The sequence below is a fragment of the Glycine soja genome, chromosome 20 (genome assembly GCF_004193775.1).
Source record: "Glycine soja cultivar W05 chromosome 20, ASM419377v2, whole genome shotgun sequence".
Classification (NCBI taxonomy): domain Eukaryota; kingdom Viridiplantae; phylum Streptophyta; class Magnoliopsida; order Fabales; family Fabaceae; genus Glycine; species Glycine soja.
The window spans coordinates 2,443,249-2,455,553 of record NC_041021.1 but is presented as its reverse complement, the minus strand read 5'-3'; the positions used below and the strand labels follow the sequence as shown (position 1 = coordinate 2,455,553).

Genomic DNA, 12,305 nt, shown 5'->3' with positions numbered 1-12,305 from the left:
GAATGATTGTCTTCCCCTTCCTCGACCTCCTCTGAATGAACCATTACCTCTACCTCTACTTGCTTTGTCTTCATGGGAGATCTTCAGAACCTGCTCTTCTTCTCCACAACTTCTCATCCTCTGCTCATGAACAAGAAGACTACTTTGCAACTCATCAATAGTCATCACGTCTAAGTTGTTGGATTCTTCAATTGAGCATACCACATAATCAAATTTTGAGATCATTGATCTCAAAATCTTTGCAGTAATGACTGTTTCACTCATACTTTCACCATGAGCCTTCATTTTGTTGGCTATGGTTAAAGTACGAGAAAAATATGCATTCACTGTTTCTCCTTCCTTCATTTGAAGAATCTCAAAATCTTTGCGTAAAGCTTGCAGTTGAGCCCTTTTGACCCTGGTTGAACCTTGGAATTTTTGCTTCGTTGAATCCCATATATTTTTTGTCGTGTCCCTCTTGAGGATTGTTTCAAGGACTTCACGATCTATTGCCTGGAAAAGGTAATTCTTTACCTTTAAGTCCTTCAACTTCTGCTCCTCGATCAATTTGCATTGTGCCTCCGTAGGCTCTATTCCATCTGCCACCATCAATATCCCATTCTCAATGAGATCCCAATATTCTTTGGAGCGGAGAAAATTCTCCATCAACATTGCCCAATGATCATAATGACCATTAAACCTTGGAATTGCAGGCTGCACGAAACTGCTACTCCCACCTTCTGCCATTCTTCTCAACTCGTTCTACTCGAAAGAAAGAAAAACTGCAGTTTCTTTCTTGACTCACACTCACTGTTTTCCTCACACACTCACTGTTTTCCTCACATGCACTCAATATCAGGCCCCTACAATGGAGCTCTGATACCAATTGTTAAAAAGAACAATGACATACAAGTATTTAGAGAGACGACTCTTTTTCTTAATTTTCAAAAATACAACTACTGCAGTTACAAAGTTACAATATATAGACTAGTGCAGTTACAATATATTTAAAATGACTCCACATAACTACTTCATATAACTACTTCACATAACTCCTATTTACAAGAAACTACCACTAACTTCTTAACTTCTATTAACTTCTATTCACATCAACATAATCATAGTACTAATGTATAGTAATATTCTTTCAATATAATTTATTTTATATCTAATAAAAAATTAAAATTAAAATTTTGAATCAATTAGTTAAGTAACAAAAATTACAATGAATTATGTGAACTGATATTAATATAATATATAATTTTTTATACAATAAAAATTATAGCATAATAGAATTGCAGACATTTAGCAGTGTTTCCGCCAGTTTTGATAAATCAAACACAAGTTCATCCTTAATCACCAAACAAGAAATGGACAAGCATTGGCACAGTAATTTTAAACATGAATATCCTTTAAGAGATACAAAACACTATTGGGATTTCAGTCAAAAAAGAATTTAGCTTAGGTAATCCCATACCCCACACACATGTCACTATCAAATTACTTTGACTTGATTATGACAATTTGGTCTATTTGCATAAACCCCCCTCATTTTCTCCGTCACTTCCTCACACCTTCCTCTCTCGTTATGCCCGGAAACACACTCTTTCACTCTTGTCTCTTGCTTACACGGTAAGCCAACCCAGGGCATTCCCGTAATTTCCCCAACCCCAGTATAAATTCGCCCGCGGTTACTACTCAAATACTCTTGTCTCTTGCTTACACGGTAAGCCAACCCAGGGCATTCCCGTAATTTCCCCAACCCCAGTATAAATTCGCCCCGACCCTCGCGGTTACTACTCAAATTCTGCAGTTACTGCTTCCGTTCATTTCCGTTTCGTTTTCCTACTTTTTTTCTCGCTCCCGTTTTCTCCAATTCTTCCTAGCAACAATCCCAATGGAAAGAGGTGCTTACAGAGGCCGTGGCCGTAACGGTAATGGTGGCCGTAACAGTTACGGTGGTGGTCGCGGTAGTTACGGTGGTGGCCGTGACGGTAACGGTGACCATAACAGTTACGGTGGTGGCCGCGGTGGTCGTAGCAGTTACGGTGATAGAAGTTCTCCTTCTCAATCACAGTGGCAACCAAGGTCAAACCCTTCTTTTTCTTCTCCAAAACCTAACAATTCTCATTCTCAAGTTCAAACACAAACTCAAGCTCATCCAGGTATTCAGTATCAGCCACTAATTTTTCTTTTCTTACAGTTTTTAGTCTGTAAAATGCATCATCAATATTAACTAACAATAAATGATAATATTTTAGTTTAATTTGTTTTTAATTATGTACAGACATTGGATCTTCGAAGATACCAGAGAAGAAAATGGACACCATCACACCTGTGCGTAGGCCTGACAATGGGGGAACAGTTGCAGTGCGAAAGTGCTATCTCCGTGTGAACCATTTCCCTGTTTCCTTCAATCCACAGAGTATAATTATGCATTATAATGTGGAAGTGAAGGCCAAGGCTCCTCCACTGAAGAACAATCGTCCTCCCAAGAAGATTTCGAAGTACGACTTGTCATTGATTCGGGATAAGCTGTTTTCCGACAATTCACTGCCAGCTTCAGCGTATGATGGTGAAAAGAACATCTTCAGCGCGGTGCCTTTGCCGGAGGAAACATTTACCGTGGACGTGTCCAAAGGAGAGGACGAAAGGCCTGTTTCTTATTTGGTCTCTCTGACATTGGTGAGTAGGCTCGAGCTTCGGAAGTTGAGGGATTACCTCAGTGGAAGCGTGCTTTCGATCCCTAGGGATGTTTTGCACGGCTTGGATTTGGTGGTGAAGGAAAATCCTTCGAAGCAGTGTGTTTCCTTGGGGCGGTGCTTCTTCCCCATGAACCCTCCTTTGAGGAAGAAAGATCTTAACCATGGCATAATTGCGATTGGAGGGTTTCAGCAGAGTCTTAAGTCTACTTCTCAGGGATTGTCCTTGTGCCTGGACTATTCGGTTTTGTCCTTTCGGAAGAAGCTGTTGGTGTTGGATTTTCTGCACGAGCATATTAGGGACTTCAATTTAAGGGAGTTTGGGCGGTTCAGGAGACAAGTTGAGCATGTACTTATTGGGTTGAAGGTTAATGTTAAACACCGGAAGACAAAGCAGAAGTACACTATTACTAGGTTGACACCCAAGGTTACGAGACATATCACATTCCCTATTTTGGATCCCGAGGGCCGGAATCCCCCAAAGGAAGCTACTCTGGTTGGTTACTTTCTAGAGAAGTATGGTGTGAACATTGAATACAAGGACATTCCTGCCTTGGATTTTGGAGGCAACAAGACGAATTTTGTGCCTATGGAGTTGTGTGAGTTGGTTGAGGGGCAGAGATATCCCAAAGAGAATTTGGACAAATATGCTGCCAAGGACTTAAAAGACATGTCAGTGGCTCCTCCAAGGGTGAGGCAAAGTACAATACAAGCAATGGTAAACTCAGAGGACGGACCGTGCGGGTAAGGGGAATTTAATTTCATGAAACTGGATACTTGTAGCTTTTTGTGGTGTTTGTTGCATTGGTGTAAGTTTCAAATGATTTGTGTGTGGTCACTTTCTCGTTGTCTGTTTACTAATTTGTCAAGTGTTGTGACTTGTGATCCATAAGTAAATTTTTTACCTTGCTGTGCATATATGTTGAAAATGTTATTATTGAATATGTATGGTTTGTGGAACTTGTGATGCTGCTTTTCCTTGCTTGCATGGAACCTAATTAGTTTTATTGACATAAGTATGGAGTCTTTCTGGTTCTTTGGTGTTTCTTTTTCTTCTTTTTTTTTACCTCTCCTCTCCATCCTGCTTTGTACTGTCCAATGAGGTTACTTTTGCAAAGTCATTTCATTCTATTTATTTGAAGGTAAAATTAACTAAATATCAGGACCTTGCGCTTAAAGGACTGCATAGCTTTGAACGCAAGGACAAATCCTCAAATGTCCTGTTCGTATAGCACATTCTCTCTATATTTGTTGACTTGATTGTGTTTAGTATAAACTGTTTTGGTTCCACAAATACAAATTGATTTATATTTAACAAATACTTTCTGTAAGTACAGAACTAGAATTGGAAATGTAATGGTTATTCTTTTGTAACGGGGAACCTATAACTTCATAATTCATGTATCTTTTTAATTTCCCTTTTATCTCCTCGTGTATATACTTTGCCATGATTCTTTTCATCTGCTGTATCTTTTTTTTTTTCTTAATTTGTTATAGAGACAAAGGCCTCACAAAATCTCTTTTGACAGAGGTGGTGTTATTAAAAATTTTGGAATGAGTGTCAACACTTCCATGACAAATGTGACAGGACGTGTAATTCAGCCTCCACAATTGAAGCTAGGTAATCCAAATGGCCAGACTGTTAGTATGACACTTGAAGTAGAGAAATGTCAGTGGAATCTAGTGGGACGATCAATGGTGGAAGGCAAGCCAGTTGAGTGTTGGGGCATTCTTGATTTTACCAGCCAGGAGTCTGGTTGGCGCAAATTAAACAGCAAACAATTCATTGAGAACCTTATGGGTAAGTATAGAAAATTGGGTATTGGCATGAAGGAGCCAGTTTGGCGTGAACAATCTAGTATGTGGAGTCTTGGGGATTACAATTCGCTGTGTAAATTACTTGAAAATATTGAGGATAAGGTTCAAAAAAGATATCGACGAAAACTACAATTTCTTCTGTGTGTGATGTCCGACAAGCATCAAGGTTACAAGTGCCTCAAATGGATTGCTGAGACCAAGGTTGGCATAGTGACACAATGCTGCTTGTCTGGTATTGCTAATGAAGGGAAGGACCAATATCTTACAAATCTTGCCCTCAAGATCAATGCCAAAATTGGAGGAAGTAATGTGGAGCTCATCAATAGGCTACCACACTTTGAGGGTGAAGGTCATGTTATGTTCATAGGGGCTGATGTCAATCATCCAGCTTCCCGGGACATCAACAGTCCATCAATTGCTGCTGTAGTTGCCACTGTTAATTGGCCTGCTGCAAATCGCTATGCAGCACGTGTTTGTGCTCAAGGTCATCGGGTTGAGAAAATTTTGAATTTTGGGAGAATTTGCTATGAACTTGTTTCGTATTACGATAGGCTGAACAAAGTCAGGCCTGAAAAAATTGTTGTCTTTCGTGATGGCGTGAGCGAAAGTCAATTCCATATGGTTCTCACAGAGGAGTTACAAGATTTGAAATCGGTGTTTAGTGATGCAAATTACTTCCCAACCATCACTATTATTGTCGCACAAAAGCGACATCAAACTCGATTTTTTCCTGTGGGTCCAAAGGATGGGATTCAAAATGGCAATGTGTTTCCAGGTACAGTTGTGGACACAAAAGTAGTACATCCTTTTGAATTTGACTTTTACCTTTGTAGTCACTATGGAAGCTTGGGTACTAGTAAGCCCACTCACTATCATGTCTTATGGGATGAGCATAAATTTAACTCTGATGATTTGCAGAAACTGATATATGACATGTGCTTTACCTTTGCAAGGTGCACTAAACCTGTATCTTTAGTCCCTCCAGTGTACTATGCTGATCTCACTGCATATAGAGGACGGTTATACTATGAAGCAATGAATCAAATGCAATCTCCTGGTTCAGCTGTGTCGTCTTCATCATCACAGATTACTTCTTTGTCAATTTCTTCAACAGGCTCAAGTTTAAATGATCCGGGGTATTACAAGTTGCATGCTGATGTGGAAAATATAATGTTCTTCGTTTGAAGGGCTTATATCTGCACTTTCTGTTGTGGCAGAAGAACTTATTTTGCTCCTCTTCTCTGCTCTCTTTGCATTGGGACAAACTACTTTTCCTGATTGAAATAGATAAGTAGTTTGTGCGTGAATCTAATGGGTCAATTATCGTGAAACTGTTTTCAGTGTCTTGTCCTTTGTTATTGTTATAATGGAGTCGAATATTGTTCATGTTGTTTTAGTTGGTTTTGGGTTTGTGGTTGCATCTACATGCAACCTTTTAGCAGGTTTCATGTACTTTGCTATAGTTGCAATGGAGTCACATATTGTTCATGTTATTTATTTTAGTTGGTTTTGGGTTTATACCTGCCTCTGAAGTTGCTCCTTATTTTTTTGGTCTACCATTTCTCAATTTTTCCTGCTTTATTTTTTGGGGTAAACTTGCTCTATTTTTACTCGCCGTTGCATGTTTCTTGGTATGCAGGAAATTAATAGATTTTTTCTTTTGCTTATTTTGAGTCATTTATTAAATTCTATTTGTACAATTATGACTTATTTGTAGTTGGGAATATGTCATTTTGTCTGGATATTTTATTATTATTATTAAAATTCATGTTTATTCTCGTAAAAAAGGTGACGAAAGAAAAGGAAATACTCAAGAAAGCCTTAAAATAACAAAGGCATGTCACGCCCATGAGCAGAGATGATAGTTTTGGGATTAACTAATTTTGTTAGGAAAATTGATTGTTGTTACAAGAAAGAGTTAGTGGAATCAGATTTCTGACTTGTCAATAAGTGTGTCAATGCAAAAAAAATGCCATCAATTAAACAGTCTTATTATCCTAAGGGGTTATTTTCACTTATGCTATACAAAATTGTGGGATTAAAGCCAAGTAAAAATTTCGTAAGTACTACTTCCAAAAGAACACAAGAAAAAATTGTAGGATTCAGTATCAACTTTGAAATTTTCAAATTCCTTCCTTACATTAAATCGCACCATTGGTTCGCAACCCGTTCTTGAATATGCTATTTCATATGTCATTTCACCTTCAGCTTCAGTGTTTTTAAATCCTAAAAAAAAACTATTTAAATCATATGAACTTTTTCTCATTATCATAATGATGCAACTTCTTTCCCTTCTTACACTAAACCCCAATTTGAAGGCATGTGTGTCTGGTAAAAGTTTTAAGCTTCACTGTTGCTATTCAGAACTTGACCAAGAAAAATGTTTTAAGGCTCATTAATTTCAAGGGGCTGACATTCATTAGACTCCATATCCTCTACACATATAAAATGATTATAACTTTTTTCCTAAAACACAAGAAATTAGGGGAAAAAGTGCCAAAACATTATTTAGAAAGGATAATCTTATTCTATATAAGTAAATAACAAATAATCGTTTGAGGAGAAAGGAAAATTTATAAAAATGTAAAATAATGAAAATCACATAAAATAAAAGGAAGAAAAGTAAAGGAGTAATTTACTCCTTTACTTGTAAGGCCTTTGTCTCTATAACAAATTAAGAAAGAAAATAAGATACAGCAGATGAAAAGAATCATGGCAAAGTATATACACGAGGAGATAAAAGGGAAATTAAAAAGATACATTGATTATGAAGTTATAGGTTCCCCGTTACAAAAGAATAACCATTACATTTCCAATTCTAGTTCTGTACTTACAGAAAGTAATTGTTAAATATAAATCAATTTGTATTTGTGAAACCAAAACAGTTTATACTAAATACAATCAAGTCAACAAATATAGAGAGAATGTGCTATACGGACAGGACATTTGAGGATTTGTGCTTGCTTTCAAAGCTATGCAGTCCTTTAAGCGCAAGGTCCTGATATTTAGTTAATTTTACCTTCAAATAAATAGAATGAAATGACTTTGCAAAAGTAACCTCATTGGACATTACAAAGCAGGATGGAGAGGAGGTAAAACAAAAAAGAAGAAAAAGAAACACCAAAGAACCGAGTCCATACTTATGTCAATAAAACTAATTAGGTTCCATGCAAGCAAGGAAAAGCAGCATCACAAGTTCCACAAACCATACATATTCAATAATAACATTTTCAACATATATGCGCAGCAAGGTAAAAAATTTACTTATGGATCACAAGTCACAACACTGACAAATTAGTAAACAGACAAGGAGAAAGTGACCACACACAAATCATTTGAAACTTACACCAATGCAACAAACACCACCAAAAGCTACAAGTATCCAGTTTCATGAAATTAAATTCCCCTTACCCGCACGGTCCGTCCTCTGAGTTTACCATTGCTTGTATTGTACTTTGCCTCACCCTTGGAGGAGCCACTGACATGCCTTTTAAGTCCTTGGCAGCATATTTGTCCAAATTCTCTTTGGGATATCTCTGTCCCTCAACCAACTCACACAACTCCATAGGCACAAAATTAGTCTTGTTGCCTCCAAAATCCAAGGCAGGAATGTCCTTGTATTCAATGTTCACACCTTACTTCTCCAGAAAGTAACCAACCAGAGTAGCTTCCCTTTGGGGGATTCCGGCCCTCGGGGCCCAAAATAGGGAATGTGATATGTCTCGTAACCTTGGGTGTCAACCTAGTAATAGTGTACTTCTGCTTTGTCTTCCGGTGTTTAACATTAACCTTCAACCCAATAAGTACATGCTCAACTTGTCTCCTGAACAGCCCAAACTCCCTCAAATTAAAGTCCCTAATATGCTCATACAGAAAATCCAACACCTGCAGCTTCTTCCGAAAGGACAAAACCGAATAGTCCAGGCACAAGGACAATCCCTGAGAAGTAGACTTAAACTCTGCTGAAACCCTCCAATCGCCATTATGCCATGGTTAAGATCTTTCTTCCTCAAAGGAGGGTTCATGGGGAAGAAGCACCGCCTCAACGAAACACACTGCTTCAAAGGATTCTCCTTCACCACCAAATCCTAGCCATGCAAAACATCCCTAGGGATCGAAAGTACGCTTCCACTGAGGTAATCCCTCAACTTCCGAAGCTCGAGCCTGCTCACCAATGTCAGAGGGACCAGATACGAAACAGGTCTTTCGTCCTCTCCTTTGGACACGTCCACAGTAAATGTTTCCTCTGGCAAAGGCACCACGCTATAATGCATACTTATACTCTGTGGATTGAAGGGCGATTGTCTGAAAACAGATTATCCCAAATCGATGACAAGTCGTACTTCGAAATCTTCTTGGGAGGGCGATTGTTCTTCGGCGGAGGAGCCTTGGCCTTCACTTCCACATTATAATGCATAATTATACTCTGTGGATTGAAGGAAACAGGGAAATGGTTCACACGGAGATAGCATTTTCGAACTGCCACTGTTCCCCATTGTCAGGCCTACGCACAGGTGTAATGGTGTCCATTTTCTTCTCTGATATCTTCGAAGATCCAATGTCTGTACATAATTAAAAAAAAAATAAAAACAAATTAAACTAAAATATTATCATTTATTGTTAGTTAATATTGATGATGCATTTTACAGACTAAAAACAGTAAGAAAAGTGAAATTAGTGGCTGATACTGAATACCTGGATGAGCTTGAGTTGTGTTTGAACTTGAGAATGAGAATTGTTAGGTTTTGGAGAAGAAAAAGAAGGGTTTGACCTTAGTTGTCACTGCGATTGAGAAGGAGAACTAACTGCTACGACCACCACCGTAACCACCGCGGCCACCACCGTAACTGTTATGGTCACCGTTACCGTCACGGTCACCACCGTAACTACCGCGACCACCACCGTAACTATTACGGCCACGGCCTCTGTAAGCACCTCTTTCCATTGGGATTGTTGCTACGAAGAATTGGAGAAAACGGGAGCGAGAAAAAAAGGTAGGAAAACGAAACGGATGAACTTGTGTTTGATTTATCAAAACTGGCGGAAACACTGCTAAATGTCTGCAATTCTATTATGCTATAATTTTTATTGTATAAAAATTGATATATTATATTAATATCATTTCACATAATTCATTGTAGTTTTTGTTACTTAACTAATTGATTCAAAATTTTAATTTTAATTTTTTATTAGATATAAAATAAATTATATTGAAAGAAGATTACTATACATTAATACTATGATTAACATAAAAATCATATATAATAACATTTTTTTTATTATGCATTCATATGTATGTATATTAATTTTAGTTTAATATGTTTTTCTCATACATGCTTATTTATACTAAATTTTTTTCGTTCTTACTTCTTGGTTTTTACGGATTATGGGAAAAAATAATAGTTTTTAATTTTAAAGGGATGAAAATAAGGAAATTGTATACCTTTTATATTTTTTAAAATTTTTATTTTATTTTTAAAAAAACTCTAACATTTTAGACATCCCTTAAAAACAAACATTTTAGACATAATTTTTTCAAGAAATATACAAATGCCAAAATAAAAAAATATTGCAAATTAGGAAAATAATAATAATTTTAAATTTTAGATGGATAAGAATAAAGAAATTTTTATACCTTTTATACTTTTTTAACTTTTATTTTATTAAATCTATTATTTTAGACATAATTCTTTCCAACTGACGCAAATTGTTTTCAGTTTTTTATACAACAATTTTTTATTATTTCTCTCCATTTATTTAAAAATATAAAAGGAGTTCAATTTAATTATTTTCTCCATTAAAAAAATAACGAAGAGCAATAAAGATAACTAATTTCAATTTTATTTCTTTTTACTTATTCTTTTCATTTACTGAAATTTAAAACTTCCAGTTTATTTGAATTTTAAAAACCTGTCTAATTTATTTATTAAAACTACCCACTTTTTTAATTTAAAAAACCTAACAATTCATTAATTTAATCATACATTTTTTTTTAATTTCAAAAACTCTACCAATTTTTTAACATTTTTTTTACTCCGAGTAAATAATTAATTTAATCCTTCGATTTGAATCACCTTGTCATTCTAGTTATTGAAATTAAAAAAAAAAAACTTAAATCTGTCCCTGAAAATTTTTAGGATTTTATTTAAGTCCCCAAAATCAACCCTTTTTCCCTCTCATTTTGGTCCATAAACTTATATTATTATTATTATTCTCTTAAGTCTCTAGAGTAGGAACCAAAATGAAAACAAAAGGGTTATTTTGAGAAAGTTAGATGAAATTTTAAAAAAATTTATAGACTTATTTGAGTTTTACTTAGTTTTAGGAACTCGTAAGATAGAAATTCAGGAAGTATATTGATCATTTACTCAAAGTACAAGGATCAACGGCATAGTAAAGAGTGATGGTAAGTCATAAGTCATAAAACACCTAGATGCTTTTGAGAAGAAGGCAGCCATGATTTGCTTTAATGTGGATGGCAGCAACAAAATTGTAGCATTGCTTGTAGAGGAAGCAATTGTTTGCTTTTGAGAAGCACGTAAAGTAACCAGAGCTCAACGATATGCAAAAATTTCTCCCATTTTCAATGGTTTAGTATTTCCTTGTTTTTTATTAATATTATTTTATTATTTATTCTTTAATAAAATTTTAATGAAGTGATAAGTTTTCATTGGGTGTGTTTATAATAATCCTAATCCGTTTCAATTAAATTATCATTATATATATATATATATATATATATATATATATATATATATATATATATATATATAAAATGAGAGGAGTGTTGTGAGAGGACCAATATTAAATATATTTTTTCTCACCTTTGAGAATATATGTGTAGTTTTAATTAATAATTAAATCTGAACCTTTTATCTTGATTTAAGAACTATTATTTAATTTTCTCACCCTCATAATAAAATACTCCTTATGTCTCATATATTTATAGACATGTTTACATTAATGGTGAGTTTTTTATAATTATTTGTGGTTTCTATCTATCATTTATTTTCTTAGAATCTAAATGATATAACACACACAATTTATTGTCACAATCTACAATATTTTGACTTAAAAATAAATTTTTGGTTCCTATAAAATAAAATATTTTTATTTTAGTCCTTTAATATTCTTTTTTGTTTTAATTCTTTAAAGAATTAAATTTCTTGCTTTAGTTTCTACCCGCTAATAACGTAAACTTTGACAACACAACACATTGATTTTGTCACTAAAGAGTTAATATGGCAATCACATATAAAGTTTTTGTGGTACGCTGTATTTTTAATTACACCACCAATTAGTCTAATGCCGTCAACTATTTTTGAGCAAATAAAGATTTAAAAATACAATTTTGTAAATAAAGAATTACATGTGATTATCCTATCAAATTTTCTTCTTGAAAATATGACAAGTCAATAGATGGTTAACATTGATGTTACATTATCATTTAAAACAAAACAAAATCTCTTTAAATGAATAAAATCAAAATCAAAATCTATAAATAACTAAAAAATTCTATTGCACATGGGCCAACAACTTATATAAGCCCAATATTCTCTCACAAAAAACAAACAAAAATCAGTGGCCACATTTGGTTTAGTTAAGCTAGATAAGATAACACTAATTTTAATCAAAAGGGTTGGTGAATTAATGTAAGGTTCCGCTACGATTACATGAGTGGAAACTATCTATTTAGTGAAAGAATTTGTATTTGATTATCATCATGTGTAAAATTTTCTTGAAACAGCGACAATAACACACCACAAACAAGATTAGTCTTTGACCCAGTGAGCTCGGGAGACACTT

General features: G+C 35.0%; 1 protein-coding gene across 2 annotated transcripts; it reads left to right on the top strand.

The window, feature by feature from the left end:
• Window positions 1–1,760: 1,760 nt before the first annotated feature.
• Window positions 1,761–6,042, top strand: LOC114403882 (protein argonaute 2-like). 2 transcript variants are annotated; one of them, XM_028367093.1, is made up of 3 exons: window positions 1,761–2,147; window positions 2,267–3,425; window positions 4,211–6,042. In XM_028367093.1, the coding sequence occupies exons 1-3, from the start codon at window positions 1,877–1,879 to the stop codon at window positions 5,682–5,684; spliced, it is 2,904 nt and encodes a 967-aa protein (XP_028222894.1). In that variant the 5' UTR covers window positions 1,761–1,876; the 3' UTR covers window positions 5,685–6,042. The 2 variants fall into 2 exon arrangements, with proteins under 2 accessions (XP_028222894.1, XP_028222895.1); XM_028367094.1 differs by having other exon boundaries at window positions 1,762–2,144.
• The last annotated feature ends 6,263 nt before the right edge of the window (window positions 6,043–12,305 follow it).

What these genes read in the sequence shown, in the direction of transcription:
- LOC114403882 (XM_028367093.1), top strand. Translation starts at nt 1,877, where the DNA reads ATGGAAAGAGGTGCTTACAGAGGCCGTGGCCGTAACGGTAATGGTGGC. An exon ending in AACTCAAGCTCATCCAGGTA is followed by an intron (nt 2,148 to 2,266) that starts TTCAGTATCAGC and finishes AATTATGTACAG; the next exon opens with ACATTGGATCTTCGAAGATA. An exon ending in TCAGAGGACGGACCGTGCGG is followed by an intron (nt 3,426 to 4,210) that starts GTAAGGGGAATT and finishes CTCTTTTGACAG; the next exon opens with AGGTGGTGTTATTAAAAATT.